Genomic DNA, 26,206 nt, shown 5'->3' on the forward strand with positions numbered 1-26,206 from the left:
AATTCTGTGACTCCTTTTCAATCCACGCTATGCTAGCCCCTCTTAGCATTGCCTGCTATTGGCCATTCTTTGACTTCTGAAAGAATTTCTTTTGGGTGTTAAAATTAGTACATGTCATCGTAGAATGATTAGAAATATAAGAAAAGACTTTTAAAAAGACTCTGTAGCTGTGGAGAAGCGCTCTTAAGATTGTAGTATATTTTTTCCAGTCTTCTATTTATTTTTGTATGGTTAAGGTTATCTGGCACATACAATTTTTTACCCCTCTTATTATGTAAGCCTTTTTCCACATCAGTAAATTTCTTCAGAGTAGAGACGGACGTGCTGCTGGCTGTGCTGAGAGGGCAGCTTAATAAATTTCTTTATTAAGGAATTTTGAATAGCTGTTCTTCATTTGGATGTGTCATAATTTACTGATTTCCCTGTTAAAGGATATTTATTTAAGTCCCCAGTTTTTGCTGTAGAGATGATGCTGCAGTACACATCCTGGTCAGCCAGTCTTTGGTTGTGATTTGTGATCATGCTGGAGGTGAATTGCTAAGTCAAAGGGATGACCGTGTCAAAGATTTCCAATTTAGCCAGGCCCCTTCCTTCCCCTCCCCCTCCCTCTTCCCAGACGCAGCCAGGATTGTTGTAGCTGGTGGCTCTCAGTGTTGCTGAGCCGAGGAGCCAGAGGCCACCCTTCCGGGCATCTTGTGGCCTCTCTTCCTGTCTCTCAGCATCAGTGGGGCAAGAAAGGTATGGGTAAACATTCCTTCGTGCTTGTAATGCTTTGGTGGGAAGGGAAAAACAGATCATCCTACAGGGTGGTCTTACAGTCTATTAATATCATAAATAATGATGCACATCCCTCTGGCAGGAAAGATAAATTCAAATCATTGTTTGTTGTTTTGAGTAGTTCCTGCTTAGTAAAGAAGGCAGCTCTGTGAATCAGTAGAAAATCTGTGGGCTTCCCTGGGGGCGCAGTGGTTAAGAATCTGCCTGCCAATGCAGGGGACACGGGTTCGAGCCCTGGTCTGGGAGGATCCCACACGCCACGGAGCAGCTAAGCCCGTGCGCCACAACTACTGAGCCTGCGCTCTAGAGCCTGAGAGCCACAACTACTGAGCCCACGCTCTAGAGCCTGAGAGCCACAACTACTGAAGCCCGCGTGCCACAACTACCGAAGCCCATGCGCACCTAGAGCCCGTGCTCCGCAACAAGAGAAGCCACTGCAATGAGAAGCCCGCGCGCCGCAACAAAAGAGTAGCCCCCGCTCGCCACAACTAGAGAAAGCCTGCGTGCAGCAACGAAGACCCAGAGCAGCCCCCCCCCCCAAAAGTGATCAGTTTGAACCCAGGAAACACAAACTTGATGTTAGCCCAACACTACTCAGAAAGGACTGAAGTGCTCTATTTCCTAGAAGTCAAAGGTAGCAGAGGCAGGAAGTGTGGGCGGAACTCCTGGCATGCTCTCATGTTGAATTTCTTTATTTTTAGGTGGTGTTGGAATTACCTGTTGGATTTTAGTCTGTAACAAAGTTGTGGCCATTGTGCTTCACCCTTTCAGCTGAAAAAGAAGATGAATTTGGCTACAGCACTTTCAAAAACGAATTTTCACTGAGGAGATTACAAATCTGATTTATACTGTTTTATTGTTTTTTGTTTTATTTTTGTTTGCTTGTTTGTTTAAAAAAGGAAACACAAGCCACAGGTTAGTTGTTGTTGTTGAACGTGTTTGTTCTTGGACTTCATGTTGAGATTCTTAGAAGAATCACAGTTTTGTACATTTGTTGTGAGCCATGGAGGTCAGTCTCGTGTGTACCAGCCAGCATGGCACCAGACTTGTGATAAGAAGTGTGTGACATTATGGGCTACATGTTGTTACTTGTGATTTGCACTCTCGGCATATTTTAAAGGTCACATTGCCAACTGGAAAGTCAAACTTTTCTAATAACTTAAGTACTTTAAAGACTTTGTGCTATTTTTAATCCAGATTAGAAAGTAACTTAATTTTAATACTACTACTAGAATTTGAAAATTTGTTTTTTAATCTCATGCTGTACTACCGGGAGAATAACACTAATTGACATTGCTTGTGCTTTTTCCTTCCTAAAATGTCATTTGTTGGGCAAGCCTTTGGATGGTATTATCCACTTATTTGAAGCTGTTAACTTTTCATTACTGTGTTTTATAAATGTATTCATGAGCCCATAATGCATTGTTTTGTGTTTGAACTGTGTGTTTTATATTTAATGTATTTCTAATGAAGGGTATTTTTAAAGCATTTAATATTTATGCTCTGTAGAATGGAACAAACTTAAAAAACAAACTGGGAAGCCTGATTAAGTTAATTTCAACGGCTACATGTTTGCCCCGTCAAGTATAATTCTGCTCAGTATTTTTAAAAACACTTTTTTCTAATTACAATCTTGCAAGTGCTTGTGTGACTTCCTTCCTTACGGCCACTTACTTGCTATGACCGATCGGTTGCAGAGGGCCTGAAATGATCACTAAGTGGGCCACAGCCCTGTGAAGCGAACTTCTAGCACGAGTGTTTAAAAGATCACTTTTGTATCCTTGTGTTCCCTGACGGTGTGATAGTAAGTTCGTTATTACTTCTGGTAATCGAGCTGTGTAGAGACGGAGCACTGTGCTGCTTTAGTTGATGGTCACAGAGTGGGTTTTGGGTTCCCCTCGTCACTCAGACTCACCCGGCCCCAGGCTGTTGCAGCTCTGGGAGAGGATGCAGAACTGGGAATACAGCTGTATTTACAGCAAACACCAGTGTCCAGCATCCAGTCACCTCACAGGTACGTTTTAGCCACAGAGGATGAGCAGATGACCTGCCGAGGACATGATAGCAGCAGAAGGAAGCTTTGGGGTCTTGGGCCCCTTCGAGGCCGCAGGCCCTACGTGATTCGTGAGCTGTGGCGTGAATGGCAGGTCACACAGTCAACAGTCGGGTGGCCAGGTACGCGCACTGTGGACCATCCTGGGATCTCTAATTGGTGCAAGTCTCCCTGACAAGACCCGTATTTATCTCCTAAGGATATGTTCTTGCAATTAATACTGCAAGATTTTTGACAGATTTTATTGAGGCTAGAGGAAAAGATTTATAATTCACAGCTGTTCACTTTTTCCACATACATTAATAATTTGTGAAGATGAAATAAGGGGAATTTAAATGTCCGTCACATTTCACATTCTTGTGGTTTTTGAAAAATGGTGTGTTTTTATTCTTTCTTTCTTTATTTATTTTTGGCTGTGCAGTGGCTTGTGGGGGATCTTAGGTCCCTGACTAGGGATCAAACCTGTGCCCTCTGCAGTGGGAAATCCCTGGTGTTTGTTTTTAAATAGGTAGTAAACGTGGCACTGAATTCAAAAGATACAGAAAGGGATGTGATGAAAGTACATCTTCTGACCTTCTACTGTCGTGTCACCCATTTTTCCACTATTACTAGTTTCTTTATGATTCTTCCCATGGTATTCCATACATTTATGAATATCGATGTACGTGCTTTTAAAAAGTAATACCTAGGGCTTCCCTGGTGGCGCAGTGGTTGAGAGTCCGCCTGCTGCGGAGTGGCTGGGCCCGTGAGCCATGGCCGCGGAGCCTGTGCGTCTGGAGCCTGTGCTCTGCAACGGGAGAGGCCACAGCAGTGAGAGGCCCGCGTACCAAAAAAAAAAAAAAAAAAAAAGTAATACCTAAAAAAAAACCCCACAAAAACTGTTTGCTTTTTTTTTTTTTTTTTTAAATCCTACCTGGAAAGTACGGAAAAGGAGTGAGGAAGCAAAGTCTCCTGTGATTCCACAGAAGTGGGACGACTGGTGTTAACATTTGTGCTTTTCGCTCTTTTCTAAAATTTTATGGATAGCTGTAGGTTTTGTGTTTCTATTTAAAATTACTGGGTATAGTTTATAGATTCATGTGAGAATAGACATATGTTTGATTTAAAATACATCCAAAGTGGGCTTCCCTGGTGGTGCAGTGGTTGAGAATCTGCCTGCCAGTGCAGGGGACACGGATCCGATCCCTGGTCTGGAAGATCCCACGTGCCGCGGAGCAACTAAGCCTGTGCGCCACACCTACTGAGCCTGCGCTCTAGAGCCCGCGAGCCACAACTACTGAGCCCACGTGCCTAGAGTCTATGCTCTGCAACAAGAGAAGCCACCGCAACTAGAGAAAGCCCGCGCGCAGCAACGAAGACCCAACGCAGCCAAAAATAAAATAAAATAAATAAATATATATTAAAAAAATACATCTAAAGCTCTCATCATGCCAGTTTTGTTTGCTTTATATTTATGGTGAGTCAAGCAGGGAAATCCTTATGTACAAACCCGCAGTCATTTGTGTATGGGGTTAATACAGTTGTTCTGTTGCCAGGGCAAGTGGGTGGAATGCTAGCTCAGCTAGTTTCCTCTTCCCCGACCTGCCCAGACTTTGTGGCCTCCCATGGTTTTTCTTACACATACATAGCTCTGTGTGTGTGCGTGTGGTGCGCACACTGGCCTCTCCTGTCCAATCTATTTATATTTTATTGGACCTTGAAGCCTTCTCTGACTTTTATTATTTAGGTAATAGTGATTTCTTTTTTCTTCCCTTCCTCGTCAGAACATCTTAAGTAATATCCATATGACTGCTCTGTCAACTAATTTTGTATTGACTTGTGGTGTCTGTTGTGTGTTTTTATTTCTTATGTTTTAGATACTTTTGTGATAAAGGGTTTTCTGTCGATGCTGCAAGTACCTTTAGGGCCAGAGACTGTTCCTTAGACTTTTTTATACCCCTCCCAGCGTGTTAAGTTAGTACCCAGGGATATTTAACTTGAAAAAAAAAACACATAATGGTTTTCCACTAGGGCCACGTATACCTTTTACAGGGAGTACATTTTCATAGTTGGGGGGTTACCAGTTAACAGGGAAATTTTCTAGGGTGCTGTTTTCTTACAAGTCCTTCATGACAGAGCCTTTTGGTGGTGTCACAAGATTTAAAGCTCTGTGTGTAGTTGGTTTGCACACCATGTGGATCGCAGGGCAGACGGTTCATTTTCTCTCTGGGTTCACTATTGTTTGTGTGGGTCAGCTTTTCTGCCTGCATGTTTGGAATGTAAAGTGTATGCATCCCTCTTTCAACACTCAGAATACTGAGTCTTGCTGCTGAGTTCAATCTTTTTTTTTTTTTTTAATTTTTAAACGTGTCACTATTTAAAAATTTTTTTTATAAATTTATTTTATTTATTTATTTTTGGCTGCATTGGGTTTTCATTACTGTTTTGGGTCTTTGTTGCTGCGGCGAGCCGGGGTTACTCTTGGTTGCAGTGCGTGGGATTCTTATTGCAGTGGCTTCTCTTGTTGCGGAGCACGGGCTTCAGTAGTCGCAGCACCGGGCTCAGTAGTTGTGGCTCATGGGCTCTGGAGCACAGCCTCAGTAGCTGTGGCCCATGGGCTTAGTTGCTCCACGGCACGTGGGATCTTCCGGACCAGGGATCGAACCTGTGTCCCCTGCATTGGCCAGGCGGATTCTTAACCACTGTGCCACCAGGGAAGTCCCACATCTCTTGTTTTGAAGCTATTATAAATGGGATTGTTTTAAATTTTCATTTCAGATTGTTACAAGTGTACAGAAGTTGATTTTTGTACATTGATCTTGTTTTATGTAACCTTCAGAACTCATTTAGCAATTCAACAGTTTTTTAGTGGATTCCATAGGATTTTCCATGTAAAAATCATGTAATCCTTGAATATAGGTAGTTTTACTTCTTCCTTTCCAATTAATGCCTTTTATTTCCTTTTTGCCTAATTGCTCTGGCTGGGATGTTGGGTGTGATGCTGAGTAGAAATGATGAGTGTGGAATTACTGCCTTTTTCCTTATCTGGTTTGGTATCAAGGTTCTGCAAGCCTCATAAGAATGGGTTGGAGAGTGTTCCTCCTTCTATATTCTGGACTAGATTGCTTAAGATCTGAATTATTTATTCTTTGAATATATGATGAACTTGCTTGTAAAAACTTGCTTGGGTTTTCTCTTATTTTTATTGGAAGATTTTTAACTACTGATTTCAGTGTCTTAATAGTGATTCTGGGGTTATTCAGTTTTATATTTCTTCTTGAGTCATATTAGGCATGTCAGGGTAGGGATTTATCCATTTCTTTTCAACTTTTAAATATATTGGGATAGAATTTTTGTGAATACTCTGTAGGTGGTAGAAAATACAAGTTTTAAAGTTTTGGGGGTATGGCTTCTGTATATGTCCATTAGGTCGGGCTTACCAGTTGTCTTATTCAAATCTTTCTCTTTACTGCTGTTCTTTTATTTCCTGAGCCATCCATTACTGAGAAAGGTATATAAAAGTCTGCCATTATGATGCAGACTTGTAGTTATGTCAATTTTGCTTTATGTTTTTAAGTTATTGTTAAATGTATGCATGTTTAGAACTCATACAGCTTCCTGGTGGATTGAACTCTTTGTTGCGTTATAGTAACCTGTGTTATCTCTAGCAATAATTTTTGCCTTCAGGTCTTTTTTTTTTTTTTTTTACACCAACTTTCATTTGGATGGTATTTGCCTGGCAGACCTTTTCTCACCCTTTGACTTTCTGTATCTCAGTGGCTTAGATATGTGTATAAAGAGCACATGGCTGTATTTTAAAAATCCAATCTATATTGTCTTTTAATTAGAACATATAGCCCATTTACACTTATTGAAATTACTGATATATTTGGATTTATGTCATATTATTTTGTACTTTTATTTTTGTTTGTATTCGTTCCACTTTCCTGTTTTCTTTTTCCTCCTTATTTGTTGTTTTAGGAGAACCTACAGTTCTTTCCTCCCTCTGCGTTTCTCCTCTGTCCCCTTTACAACACACACAGAATACTTGACCCCTGACACTTCTGATCACCAAATGCGTGTGGGTTTTACCCCATAACAAGCAGTTCTCTGGGACACCAGCTGGGTGTTCAACAGTTTAACTCAGTTCTGATACTCTTTGACCTGGAGATGGCATCAGATCCCACAGGTTGAGGGCTCAGTCCCACAAGACTGCCTTCCTCCCCCTTCCCCTTCCCCCCCACGTCAGCTGCCAGCCCCAAGTCCAGGTTGTCACCTGTGCTTCTGAACGACCAGCTAGAACTCAGAGGTTCCCACGACCCCCTCCTCAGCTTCGATTAATTTGCTAGAGCAGCTCACAGAACTCAGGAAAACCATTTACTTACTGTTTACCAGTTCATTATAAAGGATGGGATAAAGGACACAGGTGCACATCCAGAGGAAGAGAAGCACAGGGCAAGGTATGTGGGGAGGGGCGGGAGATTCCTTGCCCTCTGGGCACACCGGTCTCCTCAGATCTTCATGGGGTCACCGACCCGGAAGCTCCCCAACCCTGTACTTTTGGGATTTTATGGAGGCTCCATCATGTAGGCATGTTCGATCATTAACTCCATTTTCAGCCTCTCCCCCTCTCAAGACAGTGGGGTGCGGAGCTACAGTCTAAGCTTCTAACCAGGACCAGCCCCCACCCAGGAGCCATTCAGGAGCCCGCCAAGAGTCGCGTTCTTAGGACAAAAGACACTCCTGTCACCCAGGAAATGACAAGGGTTTTAGGAGCTCTGTGTCAGGAACTGGGGTCAAGGATGAAATACTAGAACCAAAGATGCACCTGGTGGTCTCATCACTCAGTTACCAGGTTTCAGGAGCCCTGTGCCGAGAACTGGGGGCAGAGACCAATACATACACTCTGTTATCTCACAATTACCTTTTGTTTTTCACATCCCTCTCGCCCATACGTGTTGAAGTTATTTGACTTTCGCTATAGTGCTTATACTAGAAAATTGATCAGTGCTTAAAATATTCTTCTCTCCTCATCAGCAGTGTAAGACTCACAACAATTTAGCTCCAGTCTTTCCCTCCCGACGTATATGCTACTCTTGTCATAAACCTATGTGATAGATACGTGATACTTTAGCTATATCTTACTTTTTTGTAACCCCACGAGTTGTATAAAACGGTAATGTTCTCTTAGAATTACCAGTCTCTTGCATACGAGACCTTTTATCTCAAATCACTTTCCTCCTGCTTGAAGTTTATCTGTTAGAACAGGGTTAACAAACCACTATTTGCAAAATCAGGGAGCAGCTGGACTTGGCCTGTAGGCTCAAGTGTGTTTATTTTATTGGAACTCAGCCATATCCTGAGGTGTCCCGGCTTATTGAAATTATCCCTTTGATATGCATCTTTACTATCTAGGGCCTGTGTCCTGTTTTTCTCCATCCTGAATCCCCTCAGCAGTCAGGGGCAGCTGCAGTGGCTGATGGTTTTCTGGCCACAGCATCCTTCGTTTAGTGAAACGGCAGGCGGCATTCTCTGTCCACAGTGTAATAACGCTGATACGTGAAGTCTTCATAGATCTGACCCAGATATCTGTTGTTCCTGTTGGTTCTTATAACACCTTGTTTTCTTGTGTCTTTCTCTGACCTCTCTAGGGGAATTTCTTGAAGCCTGGATTAAAGGTAGTTTCTTCCGGAGAGGGTTTGCATCTCAACTGCCCTGGGGGTACTATCAGCCTAAATTGCTTTAAACTTTAAATTACAGAGACCGGGTAACCCAATTTCAGGCTCTCCGACAGGATGAGGGCTGATTATGGTCAACAGAGTTTAAGTTTGGTAGCTCACTCAGGTTGGATGTCCCAGTTTGTGGGAGGGACCTCTTCTTAGGCCCTTACTTAGGCTGGTTTTGTCCCCTGGGTTTTGTCCTGGAGGCTTTTTGGGCGCTCAGCAAATGCCCTGTGAACTAAAAATGTCGCCTGCCGTATCAGTAGACAAAGAATGTTGCAGCCATCATGCCATCACAATACAGCCTCCCTGAAGGTGAGCCCTGAGGGAACTCAGGATGGAAACAGGATGCCCACCATCAAGCTGTCCGCCACTGCAGCTCCCCCCGCTCCAAGGGTGCACCCTGAGGAGACTCAGGATGGGGAAACACAGGCTCCTGGCCCCGGACAGAACAGGTGCACATCAAAGGAATGATTTCCGTGAGCCCAGACTTGCATCTTCCCATACACAGAAAAGCACTACATTCCTTAACTTGAGACGTCTGGTTTTCTTTAATAGTAATCTTTTGATGCTCCTATTACCTGGTCTTTGCTGCAAAAACTCCTGTATATCCTGGCCCCCCCTTTGCCTCTTCAGAGCAGTCCCTCAGAGCCATCTGAGATGCTGTGTCCTGGGCTTAGGTCTTCAATTTTGTCCGCCGAATAAAACACAACTCTCAATTTTTAGTTTGTTCATTTTTTTTTTTTTTTCAGTTGACAGCCCATTAGGTGAGCTGACTTCAGAGCTCTGTTTACCTGCCTCCCTGATGCCCACTTTCCTGAGTGTTTACCAGCTGAACAACTGATTAAAAAACATGTTTGTATAGTTAATATGGCATTTTTAGCTTTTTTACAGCAGGAGTGCCAGAGTACTTTCTCTACCAGACTACAGGAAATGGATCTCTTGTTTTTATTTTGAAACCTTTTTTCCTCCTGATTACAAGGTCATGTTCATTATAGAAAATCATAGTAAAAAAAAAATTACCAAGAATAAATTTAAAAATTGGCCACAGTCTCATTCCTCAGATATAAAAAGTTAACATTTTAATTTATTACCCCACAACTTCCTATGCATATAATTTTTTTTTGCATATAATTTTTTAAACAAGATGACCAGAAGGTAACAGGCTTAGATTATATTTCAATAGCTAGTCTGTACAAAAGCACTTTTAATTTTTTATTTTAAGTTTTAATTTTTTTGGGCCGTGCCCCTCATGGCTTGTGGGATCTTAGTTCCCTGACCAGGGATTGAACCCGGGCCTTCTGTCAGTGATAAGTGTGGAGTCATAACCACTATACTGCCAGGGAATTCCCCAGAAGCACTTTTAGACTGCTCTGATTTAATGTTATCATTTGTGCTTTTGTTGTGAGCAGGCATAAGAAAAGATCCCTTGAAAAATCCTCCATCTGCTATAAAGCAGGAGTAGGCATTGAAATATTATAATATTACTCTGTACACCATTTCTAAATCCTTTTAGTACATTTCTCTAGAATTTTGAGCTTGGTAGTTGTGTCATTTCATGTGTATTTGTGTATCTCCCCATGTTACGCCTCTGAGAATTCTAACTCTCCTCCCTCCCTCTCTCCCCTTCTTTCCTTCTCTCTCTCTCTCTTTTTTTTTTTTCCACTGTGGTTTTCATAAAGATCAAAGCTTATGCCAATTGTAGTATTTATCTCATCTTTGGTTTTAAATACAGTTTTTTTCCCACCATGACTTTCATTCCCTTTTGAAAGTTTACTATTCTCAATTTTCAAAAGTGTGTCGATATTAATGAAATAAAATTCACATTTTATGGCACGACTTTAAACATAAAAATTTTCTCTGCCCATTTGGGCCTTCTCTCTCCACTTTAGTATGCCTTGTGCATCTGCATTAACCAGACCTCCTTGGGAGATAACCTTCCTTCTTAATCTTAGGAAGGGTCACAGCTGTTTAGGAGATAACCTTCCTTCTTAATCTTAGGAAGGGTCACAGCTGTTTAGGAGATAACCTTCCTTCTTAATCTTATAAGGGGTCATGATGATGACTACTCGCTTTGTACGTGTAGATCTGGGTTGTGTAAACTGTCAATAATACATCACTTGATATATAGCCCTCTGCCTCAAAACCTTACATAACCGCACTTTGACTTCTAATGGGTGGAACAGTTCTCAGAACTTCCTGAAGGACTGCCAGGTTATAATCCTTAGGTTGGCTTGAATAAAATTTCCCATTTCTTTCTTAGATCAACGATTGATTAATTTTTTTCATTGACAGTATTACACATCAACCCATAAACATGTTTGGAAATAGTATGGCCTACATTGCAAATAGGTTGCCTTATAAATAAATGAAAGTAAGTTAATTGATCAACATTGGGAGTACAGCCTCCTCTGTATAGTCCTAATATAAGACATTCTAAGTGTAATGAATCTATTCATCAGGACTGAGTAGCTAACTTGCATGGACCCTGATTATACCAATGTGCTCTTTTTAAAGAGCAAGATTAACAGAAAAAGGGTCAGGGTACAGGGTATGCAACAGGTAAAAAATACTGAATCTTGGGTGTATATGAGGAAAGCGTCACCCACAAGGGCAGGATATTAGATGCCCAGTTTAGCTGAATAAGAGAATGCTCAAAAGTAATTTTCATAAAACCAAGTTTGGTAATTGCTGTGCTTTTTTAAATAGAGGCTTCTTATATTGTTTCCTTTCAGAGCTGCTTCCGTGTTCTTAAGTTACAATGTAACTTGATTCCTGATAAGGTTCTTACATGCATGACATGTGTATGTCTTAGGTTGACTAACTTACACTTAACTAGCTATGGAATCCCATAGTGTATTGAAGCCATGTAATAAATCAGTCTTCCAAAAGATAATGGACATGTGTCAGTTGTAGAAGAAAAAAGATGTAATTTTGTATTTGTTGTCATTGGCTAATATACAGTGAACTTTTAAAAATTAGATTAGCAATAAAACAAAACCTTAATTATTCAAAGTCAATTTAAGTACTGAAAACACACACACACACACACACACACACACACACACACACACACACACATTAAAACTATGAGATTAAAGACACATAAGACCAGAATATCAAACCAGAGTGGATTAGGATATTGGAATATATTTAAATAATTATTTTTCTCTTTCCTTCTGTAGGTGAAGATGACTTAATAGAACTTACCACAGTTACTTTAGAATCTCCGAAAGCATTGCTGGCAGAGGCCTGACTAGGGGGTAGATGGTGCATCTTCTTACTCTGCAAAGTCTCCTCAGGCCCCTTCATGACAGCAGTGCTTGTTTGGTTCTGTTCTAAGACATAGCCTGATCCAAAGAGTTCTTCCATTAGACTGCTTTTCTTCTCTCTGAAAGCTGTGTCATTTGCTTTTGTTCTGGAAGATTTACCGAAAGAGGGTTCATAGGTGACAGTAGGGTGCTCCAGCCTCTGTTCTCCCCTGTGGCTGTGGTGCTTGCCTGTGCTATGAGTGCACCTCGTGCTGCCTGCATTGGCCAGCCCGCCTGAGGCAGGAAGCCCATGATGCAAGTTTTCGATCGCTTCTGTGAATGAATAATGCTTTCTTTGTCTGAAGGGTATTTTGATATTTGGAGCAGCATTTTTATCTGGCATTTCACCCATTTCACTTATTTCTGGACTTCTTTTAGACTTTTCACTTACTGTATCGTCTTCCTGACCACTTTCCCCTTCGGGATGGATTACTTGAATTCTTTTTGGTGGTAGTTCCTGTTCTTCTTTTACTAAAGTGGTTTTCTTTTCTTGATCTTCTGTTCTCTCTCTCTGTTGTCCAATATTCTCTAGACATGGCTGTGCTTCTATATGTTCCTCTTCCTTTGATAAATCTGTAGTAGAAAAATAGTTAATTTACTGACGTTTAAAATGCATGGATTTCTATTTCAAGATGGCATGTTGAACACAGTTATTTACACCTACTGACGAGCACGTTACAATGACAAAAAGGAAAGCAAATACAGGGAAAGGTGGTATTAACAAGCTTGAAATGTTATACTTTCCTAGAACATACTAGATAAATGAGAATTGTGAAACCAAAAGAAAATGATATTCATAAACTTTGCCAATATGTTATTAATAGGTGTTCAACACCACCAGCTAGAAGTAGTGCCCGTTAAAACAAGAGAATATTTTTTTACCCATCCAATTGGCAGATAATTTCCAGAGTTGGCCAGAATATGGGGAAATTGGAACTTTGGTTCCCCATTGGTGGCTTTGTAAGCCGGTGTGTAGTTTGGATGGCAATTTGGTAGTATCTATCAAAACTTTAAGTGAACATGCTCTTAGACCCAACAACTTCACTCGTAGAACCAAACCCTACAAAGATACACAAAGATGCGTCTAAGGATGTTCACTGCAGCCTGTTTGTGTTTTTTCTCCCCCAATAAATTTATTTATTTATTTATTTTTTGACCGCATTGGGTCTTCGTTGCTGTGCATGGGCTTTCTCTAGTTGTGGCGAGCGTGGGCTACTCTTTGTTGGGGTGCGCAGGCTTCTCACTGCGGTGGCTTTTCTTGTTGTGGAGTGTGGGTTCTAGGCACGCGGGCTTCAGTAGTTGCAGCACACAGGCTCAGTAGTTGTGGCTCGCGGGCTCTAGAGCGCAGGCTCAGTAGTGGTGGCACACCGGCTTAGTTGCTCCACAGCATGTGGGATCTTCCCGGACCAGGGCTCAAACCCGTGTCCCCCACATTGGCAGGCAGATTCTTAACCACTGCACCACCAGGGAAGTCCTGTAGCCTGGTTTGGTAAGAGTGAAACATCCTGAACATCTGTTTAAGGATTCCCGGTTAAATGAATTAGAGCGTGTGGGATTGTGGAAAATGAGTTACTGAATGAGGAGGGCATGCATTGCCAGGAGGAGATGATCGCACAACACTGCTGTATGGAACGATGTCCCTTCCTCTGCAGATCCTTCCCCAGGCACCGAGGAAGCCCTGTATACAGCTCTCCCCTCCTCAGAGGACCAGACCCTCGCGGGTTCTGAGCAAACAGCATCGCTAACAGCGAACCACTCAGTGAGGCCATCGTTTGTGAGGGAGGATGGGGACAATATCGGGTGTGCAAAGAGTTGGAACATTTCCTCATGTGACTACATTCTGGAATAAAATTATTCACTTATACTCTAGGGAAATGAAAATAGTACTAGCAGGAGAAATAAGTATGTTTCAAGAATGGTGTACTTCAATATAAAATAAAAAGTTAAAAAAAAGTAGATTTTGAAAAAAAGAATGCTGAGCCTGGAAGCCAGTCAAACGTACAATTAACTCTAAATAGCTGTTAATATTATGCCCTATGATACCTGATGAAAATGTTAACGTTTGAGCACATGGGGGAAAGTACTTATTTTCCACGACCTCCCCAGCCCCGCCTGGCCTCCCCGCTGCCGCCCAGGAGCGGGTCTGGTCCCTCCTCCGCACCAACTCCTTCCCGGCTCCACGGTCCTCACCGTGGCCGAAGCACCCTGCCCACCGCCCCCTCCGACACGCCACCTCCTACTTCGTCGCCCCCTGTGCGACCCCTCCTCTGGGCCCAGCGTCCGTGGGACCATCTCTTCTCGGGGTTCCACGTGGATCACTTCCTTCTAGTCTCCTGAGCTGCCGTCAGCTCACCCTCAGCCCCTTCCCTGTCCCCTTCTCAGTGGGGACCTTCTTTCCAGCACCCACCGTCCTCTCGCAGCCCCACAGGTCTTCTCCAAGGGCACAGGTTCCCGAGGGCGGGGCATCTTGTCCCCAGGGCCCGGAGCAGTGCCTGACACAGTATATGCGCAGAAAATATTTGTCAAGTGAATGAGGAAACTTTCTAGGACAGTAAGAATTACCAAAATGGGGCTTCCCTGGTGGCGCAGTGGTTAAGAGTCCGCCTGCCAATGCAGGGGACATGGGTTCGAGCCCTGGTCCGGGAAGGTCCCACATGCCGCGGAGCAACTAACCATGCGCCACAACTACTGAGCCCGCGCGCCTAGAGCCCATGAGCCACAACTACTGAAGCCGGTGCACCTAGAGCCGGTGCTCTGCCACGGCAATGAGAAGCCCGCGCACCACAACAATGAGTAGCCCCCGCCCGCCGCAACTAGAGAAAGCCCGCGTGCAGCAATGAAGACCCAACGCAACCAAAAATAAATGTTTATTTAAAAAAAAAATTACCAAAATGGACTAAAAAATAGGTGGAAAACGTAAACTGACCAGTGACCACAGAAGGAACCACATGGGAGCCAGTGGCTTTCCAGGGGTTCTGCCCACCCTCGGTGTTATTTAAACCTCATTCTAAAGCCAGTCTGGCCTCACTGCTGAGAGAGGGCCCCTCTTGGCACGGCCCTGGGCCCCTCGGGGGCTGTTCCCGCGGCTGCTCTTTCCAGGGAGGTTGTGCTCGCCCAGCCTGGTGGGGTGTCACCCAGATGTCCCTATAGCAATAACTTAACATGGAAACAATGCGGCAGTGTCGTCAGCGTTCTGAGGGAAGATGATCTCCAGCCTAGAATTTTCTTTCCAGTCAATCATTAAGTCTAAGTAGAAACATGACATCTCCAGAGGAAATGCACACAGATTTGCCTTCCACGCAAGTGTTCTCAAGAAGCCAGTAGAGATTGTGCTTGTAGGACATGATGGCGTTTACCAGGAAAGGGAAGGACACAGGGTAGGAAAGAGATCTGGTGGCGAAGGGGTGACAGGAACCAGCAGGAAGGGTGAAGGGAGGCCCCAGGACTACAGAGGGCACCAAGCCAAGGGCTTAAGCATTAAGGGCTGGCACCACCAAGCCCCTACCCCGCTAACCCCCCAGCCTCCAGTGTCCTTGGTCTGACCTGACCACGCGGGGCCTGGCCAAGCTGTCACCCTCACTATGGTGCCTGCAGCCTGGGTGGGCCGAGAACCCTCATTTCACCGCACAGAGCCCTCTGCTGTCTCTCAGGAGCCCAGCACACGGGGCCTCTCCCCACACCCCACCTGCAGAGCAGCCCTGCCGCTGCCGGTCTCCGATGGGTCCCCAGCTCCCAGGACCCGGCATGACCTTGGCCCTGGCTGGGCTCCGGTGCCTTCAGGGAAGCTGCAGCGAGCCTGCCTGCTCTGGAATCTTCTTTAGGGGCAGTGCTGCCCTTTACTCAGCTGGGTTTGAGATTGAGACTCAGTTTTTTAAAACTGAACATGTTGTCTAAGAATACACATGGGATCAGGAGTTGTGCGGAAAAGCTGGCATAAAATGGAAGATCGTGGTTGTTTGTGGTGGGCGGCGGGAGGGTTATGGTTATGAAGGGTCCGCAGGGTGTCCCAGGGGACAGTAATGTTCCGCGTCTTAAGCAGGTAGTGGAGTTCGTTTTATAACAGTTCTTTAAATTGAATATATCTGTTTTATATATACTTTTATACACACACTGAGTAATTCACAAGTTAAAAAAACTAAAGTAAGAGTAAAGGAGAGGGGCTTCCCTGGTGGCGCAGTGGTTAGGAACCCGCCTGCCAACGCAGGGGACACGGGTTCGAGCCCTGGTCCAGGAAGATCCCACATGCCGTGGAGCAACTAAGCCCACAAGCCACACCTACTGAAGCCCCTGCGCCTAGACCCCGTGCTCCGCAACAAGAGACGCCACTGCTCTGAGAAGACAGCGCACCGCAACGAAGAGTAACCCGCTTGCCGCAGCTAGAGAAAAGTCCGCATGCAGCAATGAAGACCCAACACAGCCAAAAAAAAAAGTAAAGGAGACTTTTGAAAATTGTTAAAATTACCTTCATATTTTCTCTTGGAATCCTCTTGGTTTGGTAGTTTACTGATACAGTGAGAAATTGCATGGATTATTTCAATCGATTTTTCTTTATGACCAATGTTTCCTCTTGTCTTTTTACCCTATAATTTAGAAAAGTGGCAAAAACATATTTTTGGCAGTAGAAGTGATTTTAAATTGTGTTTTATTTAATGAATACAAATACTTTTTGTATAGAACAAGTGACTAAAGCTTATTTTTGTAAAGATATGTTTAATTAGACACTGCAAGAATTCAAATTTGCTGTACCTTAGTTGTCAAAGATGGAACGGCTTCCGATTTTTGGGTTTCCTGGTGTCGCATACTTGTAAGTGAAACACTTTCCCTTTCTGCTTGTACTGACTTTGTTGAAGAAACTACAGAACAGGTGTATTATACGTAAGAAACATATTTTACATTTGGAAGCAATACTGACTTTAAATATAACAACTGAAGTTTGTAATGTAATTATAAAACAAAGTATAGTAGATGTTTTCTAAAGATTTTCAGTAAATGTATAACATTTGCCAGGTTCACTTTTTCCCCTAGCATCTCGCCTGTTTTGTCTTATTGTGGGCCGCAGAGGTTATGGCGATCACAGTGGTAAAGTACCAAAGAAGCAGGCCTTAGGATGGGTCGGCATTGCCATTGGAGGACACGGCTGTCCCTGCTGGCAGAAGGGATTCAAAACTGTAGCTGTGCAGTTGTGAGAGGGTGCGCCATCGTGTCTCCTGTGTCAGAGCTCTTGGTTGTCGCCGGTTGGATTGCCCACACTAAAGTGCACGAACGCTAAACCTAGTAGTCACTTTCCTTGAAGTGTTAGCCCATTTAAATGACCCCATGTTTGATTTTATCATCTTCTCTGCTGGCTGTTGTTCTGGATTATAAACCAAAAGCAAACAAAGGCAGGCAAGGAAATCTGAGGTTGTTGCCTTGAAAAGTAAACACATAGTTACTTGTAGCAAAATGAGAGGCAAGTGTTCCTATTGTGTCTCTTCTGAGCAGAATCTTATGCTGGGAGATCTTGGTGGGGAGGGAATAAGTACATCTTGTCTTGAAGGAAAAGATCCTACTCAGCAACAAAAAGGTACAAACTAATGATAGTAGCACAGCACAGATGCGTCTCAAAAACATGCTGGCCGAGAGAAGCCAGACAGCAAAGAGGACCTGCTGTACAATCCCACACATGAAATTCTACAACAGGCAAACTGAGCTATTGTGACCGAGGAAATCCGAGGTTGTCTTGGGCTGGGGCTGGGGGACCCCTGACTGCCAGGGGCATGAGGGGGCACCTCCTGAGGAGATGGGTGGGTGTTCTAAATCTTGAGGGAGGTGGTGGTTACATGCCGATAAGCACTTCAAAACCCATGGAATTGCACGCTTAGAACGGGTGCATCGTATTGGGGTAAACTGTACCTAAATAAAGTTAACCTTAAAAGTCCACACAGTGGCTAACAGATCTACCTAGAAGTCCAGTATTTGGCAGACATTTTGCATCAAGTTGAAAGGTACCCTCTCATTCACCCGAGTAAGGACATAAAAGACTGAGTGGAGGATGGGAACACGGGAAAGTCTCTCTATTCTCTTCTAGCTGTTTCAACCATGTCACACTTTTGTTATTCTAGAATCACAAAATGTGTCTCAATGCTTAACAAAGCGAGTTTTTAAAATGTCTGTTATCTTGGTGATATAAGTTAGAAAATCTGACTAGATACTTCAAAATAGATTTCGAGCAAAAATAATTAAAACATACTTTACCTTTTGGATAATCTTCTTTGTCACATAAATTTCTAAGTATCTGGTTAGTATAGATGTTTCTAATTTCCAGCTCTCGACCCTTCTCCTAAAGAGAACCACAATACCAATATTTCTATGATTGTTTGCTTTTATCAACCTTGATTTCTTGTAAAAAAACAATTTAAAGTGAGCTCAGTGTTCTTTGGATAAAATCTATAGGTTCCAGCAGAAACAGAAATGGGCCATATCATTATATATCATTCCCGACATCAAAAAGCACTAGCTTTAAAAAAAAAAAACACTAGCTTTTTAACAGAGTAACAAACCATTGTGAGTGGACAATATATATATTTTTTAATTAATTAATTAATTTTTGGCTGCATTGGGTCTTCGTTGCTGCGCACGGGGTTTCTCTAGTTGCAGCGAGTGGAGGCTACTCTTTGTTGTGGTGCGCGGGCTTCTCACTGCGGTGGCTTTTCTTGTTGCGGAGTGCGGGCTCTAGGCACGTGGGCTTCAGTAGTTGTGGCTCGCGGGCTCTAGAACGCAGGCTCAGTAGTTGTGGCACACGGGCTTAGCTGCTCTTCGGCATGTGGGATCTTCCCGGACCAGGGCTCGAACCCGTGTCCCCTGCATTGGCAGGCGGATTCTTAACCACTGGGCCACCAGGGAAGCCCCATTTTTGAATTGGGTTATTTGTTTTTTGGTTGTTGAGTTTTTCCTCACAGTCTCTTTTATTCTATAAGTTCCCACCCTCATCTCTTTTATTTGTTTCACATTGATATTTATTTGTTGTGGAAACAGGGTAGTTTGTGCTGTAGAGTTTGCCACAGTCTGATGTTGCTGATCGCATCCCTGAGGCGTTGCTTATCATGTTCCCCTGCTACCATATTTCTCTTAAATTTGTTGTTAGAGCTAAATGTTTAATCATATCTAGGTATGTTTTTTCTGGCAATAGTACTCCCTAGGTGGAGGTGTGTACGTCTGTCAGGAAGTGCATAGCATCGGATGGTTTCCCTTTGTGGCGATCATTGCTCAGATCCACTATTTCATTAGAAGTTCCAAAATAGTGATATTCTCATCCTTTCATTCCTTCTTCATTATTGATGGAAATGTCTTTACAAGGAAGGTCTTCCCTTCTCACAAGTTACTTGGTTACTCTGAGCATAGGAAAGGTGAAAGTAATTGTTTCTTTTCCTTTATTTACCAGTTTTTGAAATACTGTGCTGGTTCCCTAGCATCCTCTAAAGGTGACTGAGTGATCACTGAGGTGTTTTGTTTTGTAAATATCCTTATGAACTTTCTGATTTCTGTATATTTGCTAAGTTTCAATCCACACAGTTATCTTTACTGATCCTAAATTGCCCCATCTTTGGCCAGTAAGAACCATCTTTGGCTCCTGAATCTCTTTGACATTACCCTAATGGTTCTTTGTAGTTTCCTTGCTTCTCTATATGTCCCAGGCTCACGTAGTATAGTTCATGCTCCAGACCTAGAATTTTTTTAAGGTGCCTTAGTTCTTTTCAGTGGGTTATGGATTTTGAAGATGATAGTATGTCATTAGGGGTATTCATTGTTAGTGAGTGGGTCACATTAGGAAATATGTATTTATTTTTAAAGATAAAAATGTATCATAAGATCATACCTTCACTTCAATTCACAATCAGGACTACAGGAGTTTTATTTGACCTTATCTTACTTCTGTATTTTCTTTCTTCCATCTCCCAAATCCCAGTTCTCAATGACACCAACATAGTTCATTATGTGCTTTATCCCATAAGATACACACAACAGTCTCAAAATAACCGTACCAAGTCTGTCATCAAGAGTGTATTTCACTAGGCACATGCAGTGAAATTGACGTGCTTTAAGTCTCTTGGAATGGTGTCTCTCTGTGACATTATGCCTACACCAGAATACACAGTGGGCTCTTTTTTTTTTTTTTTCATTTTACTCTGGATTTTTAGGGAACGTTTTTTGATTTTTTTTTTTTACATTTCATTCTGCTTCATAATTACACAAAATATTTACATATTTCCAAAGTCAAATCTACCAAAAAGATATTCAAGGAAATCTAGGTTCTATAGCTGTCCCTTCTACTCTATTTTCTCCCCATTTCCACTATTATCCTACTATGCTTTTTTCAAAATAGAAGCAAATTTGTAGATATATTTGTATTGTCTCCTTTCCTTACATGATGGCATACTACACACTTCCCTCTGCCTTCCTTTTTTCACTTATCAATATACCCTGGCGATTACTCCATATTACAACATAAAGAACCCTCATGCCATTTTACAGATGCACAGAAATCCATTGCGTATATTTACTTTTCTTTTTAAAAATAAATTTGGATGTTACTGTAGATAGAATTTTGTATCTTTCTTTTCATTAAGCATTTCATTAATTATTAAGCTTTTCTCCTGTCAAAATTGTTTTTTAATGACTGTATAGTATATATGTGCACGTGGCTGCATATGAAAGCACAAACGTTATTTTAAAATTCCCTGATTGTGTCTCCATATGTGTGTGTGTTTGCTTTGACCAGTGGATCTTGAAGCCTCTTCTGTTAGACTTCTAAGGTAGTTCCTATAGCCACGCCCATTTTCTGGCATATTCTCTCTGAAGTTTCCTGAGGCTCCAGAGAAGAACGAAACAGAACTCTTTTCCCTGCTTTACAAAGGGAGAGTTTACGTCCAACTTTCTTCCCTGTCTCTGAGTGCTCTCAAGACTCCTGGGAAACCTGTATTTCCTATTTGACATAAAAGTTAAAGATTCTTGTCTTGGGCTTCCCTGGTGGCGCAGTGGTTGAGAGTCCGCCTGCCGATGCAGGGGACACGGGTTCGTGCCCCGGTCTGGGAAGATCCCACATGCCGCGGAGCGGCTGGGCCCGTGAGCCATGGCCGCTGAGCCTGCGCGTCCGGAGCCTGTCCTCCGCAACGGGAGAGGCCACAACAGTGAGAGGCCCGCGTAACGCATAAAAAAAAAAAAAAAAAAAAAAAGATTCTTGTCTTAAAGAATCATGCTTAAGATTTACTAACTGAGGCTTGAACGACCTATATTTCTTAAGTCTTTTATCTAGCTTTTCCAGCTTGTTGCACATTTTAGAAATCTTGAAGGCAGAAAGAACAAAAGTCTGAAAAGTAAATTAAAAAAATTTTTTTTTTCTTTTTCTTTTGCCGCACTGCACAGCTTGTGGGATCTTAGTTCCCCTACCAGGGATGGAACCTGGGCCCCGGCAGTGAAAGTACTGAGTCTTAACCACTGGACCTCCAGGGAACGCCCCAAAGAAAATATTTTTAATTCTCACTTTTAGGGCAGATTTAAAAAAAATTGAAGTATAGTTGCTGTACAATATTATATGTTACAGGTGTACGGTATAGTGATTCACAATTTTTAAGGGTTAAACTCCATTTATAGTTATTATAAAATATTGGCTATATTCCCTGTGTTGTACAATACATGCTTGTAGCTTATTTTATACCTAATAATTTGAACCTCTTACTCCTCTACCCCTATATTGCCCCTCCCCCTTCCCTCTCCCCACTGGTAACCACTAGTTTGTTCTATCTGTGAGTCTGCTTCTTTTTTGTTATATTCACTAGTTTGTTGTACTTTTTAGATTCCACAAATAAGTGATGTCATAGAGTATTTGTCTTCCTCTGTCTGACTTTCCACTTAGCATAATACTCTCCAAGTGAGGGCACATTTTAAAAGACAGTTTTGTAAGCATATTTGCAAGTGAGGCCTTAAAATGAATTTATGTATATATAAAGTAGATAAGCAACAAGGATTTACTGTACAACACAGAGAACAATATTCAATATCTTGTAATAAATGATAACAGAAGATAACCTGAAAAAAATATAACTGCATCACTTTGCTGTACACCTGAAACTAACACAATATTGTAAATCAACTATACGTCAATAAAAAAATGAAAAAATGAATTTATGGGCTACAAAAATTACTCTAAATATTTTAATGTTATAAGTGAATTTTTTAAATAGAAAAACTTATTTTGGGTTCCACTAAAATGTTAACAAAGTACAATATTACTTCATGTGATGAGATAAAAATGATAATAAGAAGTCTTGTGAATGAATAGACAAGAGTTTTAATTTTTCTCATTACATATTCACCAGGCTGTTAACTGATTCTCATAATTTCAGATCCTCTGTTCATATGTTTGTAGGGAAAAAAGTTAATTTGAGAAAGCTATACTTGAAGTTAAGTAATTCAAAGATATATTAGGCATAAATAGCTCTGATAGTTTTGGAAGAAGCATTTCACAAATTTTGTTACATTTTGCTTTAAAAGAAGTACCTTAAGTTTTTGTTGAAGGTGTTTTATTTCCATTTGCAGAGTCTTTGTAGCTGCTTGAGCTGCTAAGGTCTTCTGGTTCTCGAAGGCCAACTGCCGAGTAAAGGCTTTATTGTTCAGCCTCAGTTGTTTCTCCAAGCTCTGAAAATAGTATATATTTCAACTCTCTGGAACCAGTGTAGTATTATAAAATACTTCGACTGTAATGCAACTAATTACATTTATGAAAAGTGCAAAATTTTAATACAATTTTAGTGGATGGCTTGTCTAGAGGACACATATTAGAACTAAATATTACCACACACACAAAAAGCCAAAAAATTCCAGATCCCAACTCTAGGGAATAAATATCATGTTTCCAGCCTAATGTTTTTTTACACTCTGGAATTTGGTAAAAAAAGTTTTTGGAACAGATCCTGAAAAATCAATAAGTAAAATCAACGTTATACTTTACAACTAAAACTAAGCAGTTCTGTTGAAGTATACCACTAACTTAGCATGGTGCACTCCGTGAAAACCTTTCAAATCTCTCTTGCCAAAGGGTTGACCAGCGTCAGTGCAGACCATCACGCTCGGACTGTGATTCTCAGATAACTGAGACGGGAAGTTACGATGGGGTCTCACAGAGCCACACCACGTGGATGAATTATAAGCCAATGAAACGACTGACTTAGCACAGTAACCATCTATAAATACGAAGGACTCACTGTTGCATATTTGCCTTCTCTGTGGAATAAGAACTGTTTTACTGGAGAACTGTTTGAGTGGGTCTTTGACAGGAACTTGGCCAAAAGGCCTTTTCTTTCCTTCTTTTCCATAAAGTGTGGTTTCCCTCGTTACAACATTAATACTTTCTCATTAAAGTGGAAAATATGGTAAGCTAATAGGACGAAATAATCGCTAAAAATCCCATTTCCTAGCATATTAACATTAAAAAAAATACATGTTTTGGCCCACAAACTTTTTCTCCCACCAAATGCCCTACAACCAAATGAAATTTCCCATACAACCAAGTGCCTCCGATAAGAAAATAGCTAATTAGTTCTCAAATTCTTTTTGGTTTTGGTTGTAGTATAAAAACATGAGCTACTTAAACATGTTTGTGTAAAAAATATGTAGATGAGATACAAATACATTTACTTTCACATGACAGACAGATGCTGAGATGGATCCAATCCTACCTGAAAGGCCAAACTTTAGAAGTTTGGTATACTATTTACATGAATGAAAAATGAGGTGGCTCATTATTTCCTGTAGCTTCCATATCCATCTTATGTGAAAAAATTCTCTTTGAAAATAAAGGAGGGTATCACCAAAAAAGAAATAACAGAAAAAACAGTGGCTGAAATGAACTTGATATCTTATTATTATTTCAAGATCATTGAAAATACTTGTCTCTCACCTTTAGGGAATTAAACAGTAAATCACTTCCATTTGTGTTTACGTCCATAGAGACCAAAGCTACCTAATGTAAAATAGGCAGAATTCTCAATATGATCAGTGTTCTCCCAAATCATCCCTTGTAATGTAATCCCCAGGCTTTTGACCACCATGTACCCTTGAGGATTATCTATCTATTCATTTCTAAAATTATTTAAATTCCCTTTCCCTATCTGTCCCCAGGAATATTACCTGGGGAAATTTTCTATTTCTAGGACATTAGAAATGTCTCGACAGACTGATGAGGGAGAGAACAAGGAGGGGGCTGGCGAGGAGATGCACTCAGGGTTTAGGGAAGTAGCCTTTTAAGAAGGCAGTTTGGAGTAGAGGCTTGCTTTCTAGGAGAGGTTTCCCAAAACACAGCACAGCACAACCCCCTTCAGCATGTGAACAAACTCCCTTGACCTCAGCAGCTGGACTGCCTGAGAGAATGGTCATTTCCAGATAAATGAGCCCAGCTGTAGCTGAGCAGAACCGCACGGGGCCTTCCCAGGACAGAACCCCTCACCCCACCCCCTGCAGTGTCCTCCACCTGCCTCTGGTCTGTAGAAAAGCTTTATCCTCTTAGGCCTTTCCTGAGTTCCAAAGAGTAAATTTAATCAGAGAAATGAGAAAATGAAGAAAGAAATGAAAATAGCCAAGAAAGACAAAGTAATAACAGTTTAGCCATTAAACAAAGTAAAGGACCTTTAGTCCCTCCTCAGGGCCTACAGTTAATATTCTGAGCCATGTCCTGTGAGCTGTTCTGTAGATACTGAAACCCTATCAGGTAGAAGAAGTTAACTGCATGCTGCCCACCAGCATGGAGACTGCAGTCGGGTTGGAACCAGAAGGTTGATGATACTGACTCCTGATTACCTCACCACCAACCAGTCAGAAGAATGTCCACCCTCCCTCACCCTGTCTTTAAAAACCTTTCCCTGAAAGCCATCAGGGAGTTTGGGCCTTTTGAGCACCTGCTTGGTGCTCTACAGTAAACACCTTCCTTCACTACAGCCCAGCGTCAGTTGATTGGCTTTACTGTGCATGCGCGAGCGGACCCGAGTTAGGTTGGGTAACACAGCCACAGGACCTCTCGCTCAGTGCACAACAGAAGGAGCTGTTTCTCTCTCTCCTGTGCCCCTCCCCCTCCCCTTCCCCTTCCCCACCCCCTCGCCATCAGACACCACCATCCGTGGGCTCTTGCTCAGCACAGCAGTTGGTAGTACTTCATTCCACAGGCATATATGATGAATGCACAGCCTCTCTCTATTAACTTTGGAAACAATGTTTCTAGACCTCTGAAACACAGACCTGTATTTGTTTGTCATTTCCCTCCATTTTTGTTGTAAGAACAGACAATCTTTGAGTAAGCTCATCCCTCTCTGCAAGATGTTTGTCTTCAGAAAGTTTCTGCAGTGCCTGCAAGGCATCTTTAGTCTTCAACAGCTCGCTGTCTGTTTCTTTAAGTTTCCCAGACACGGCTCTTTCCTTTCCCTGGGATTTCCTGAGTAGCTCCCTTAAATTTTTTACTTCGTTCTGATGTTTAACCACAATTTGAGGTAGATTATTTTGTGAATTCTCATATTTTCCTATAGCCTTCAAGTGCTTAAGCTGGAGTTGCTTCAGAAATTGGTTTTCTACGACTGTGGCCTCCAGTTTGCGGTGTAGATCAGCTAATTCATTTTTCAGTTCTTTAATCTTGTGAAGCCTCGCTGAGAGTATGCGGTGAGTTATGGCATCTCGTCTCTGGGCAGCCACATTGATCTGAGAATTTAAAAATGGTGCATTCCAGCTGTGCTTTTTCTCCACTGAGATCTCCTTCTGGCCTGTGTAAGCAGATAATCCAGTTTGTTACTAGTAATGTGTATATAGATATGTAAATATACAGGCATGTGTTATTATACCACCCACCCCCTGCCCTCACACATATACATACACACACGCAAACTAGAAGGGGAAGGAACTAACACTGAATGAATACCCATGCTTTAGGCTAGGTACTTTATGTTTTGGTATCTCGTTTAATACAATCCTTTAACGTCAGTAGTAGTCTATTTTAGAGCTGGAGATTATAAGTCATTTTTCAAAGGTTACATAACCACAAAGTGACATAAAATGAACTGAAAACCAGGTCTTCTCTGACTCTAAAACCTGTACTTATTTCTATCATAAAAGGTATACTGAAAATCATAATACTCGATAACATTTACTAAGGGTTTACCATACGTGAAGCATTGAATTAAATGCTTTATGTAGATTATCTGATGTAATTCTTCCAACAAAACGTTACAAGGCAATCAGAGTGTAACATTAGAGCCTAATGCTATATATATGATGATCTCATAAATTTAAAAGGAACCTTAAAAAGCCATTCAACTGCTTAGAGTATTCATATAAGGGTTCCATCTCTC

The 26,206-nt window shown here is 41.9% G+C and overlaps 2 protein-coding genes across 2 annotated transcripts in view; one reads left to right on the plus strand and one right to left on the minus strand.

Annotated features, from left to right (window-relative positions):
• GET1 (guided entry of tail-anchored proteins factor 1) overlaps nt 1-1,742 on the plus strand; it is a 16,251-nt gene extending 14,509 nt beyond the window's left edge. The window contains exon 5 of the mRNA XM_065876047.1: nt 1,479-1,742. Coding sequence (XP_065732119.1) covers nt 1,479-1,552 — 74 coding nt within the window. The 3' untranslated portion in view covers nt 1,553-1,742. The remainder of the gene's footprint in view (nt 1-1,478) is intronic.
• Nucleotides 1,743-11,682: 9,940 nt separating this feature from the next.
• LCA5L (lebercilin LCA5 like) overlaps nt 11,683-26,206 on the minus strand; it is a 39,960-nt gene continuing 25,436 nt past the window's right edge. Inside the window, exons 3-8 of the mRNA XM_065876788.1 lie at nt 25,107-25,621; nt 22,377-22,514; nt 18,075-18,159; nt 16,587-16,693; nt 16,303-16,420; nt 11,683-12,413 (exon numbers count right to left, since the gene is read on the minus strand). Of these exons, the coding sequence (XP_065732860.1) occupies nt 11,683-12,413; nt 16,303-16,420; nt 16,587-16,693; nt 18,075-18,159; nt 22,377-22,514; nt 25,107-25,621 (1,694 nt within the window). The remainder of the gene's footprint in view (nt 12,414-16,302; nt 16,421-16,586; nt 16,694-18,074; nt 18,160-22,376; nt 22,515-25,106; nt 25,622-26,206) is intronic.

Source organism: Phocoena phocoena, chromosome 4 (genome assembly GCF_963924675.1).
Source record: "Phocoena phocoena chromosome 4, mPhoPho1.1, whole genome shotgun sequence".
In the NCBI taxonomy this organism is placed as follows: Eukaryota; Metazoa; Chordata; class Mammalia; order Artiodactyla; family Phocoenidae; genus Phocoena; species Phocoena phocoena.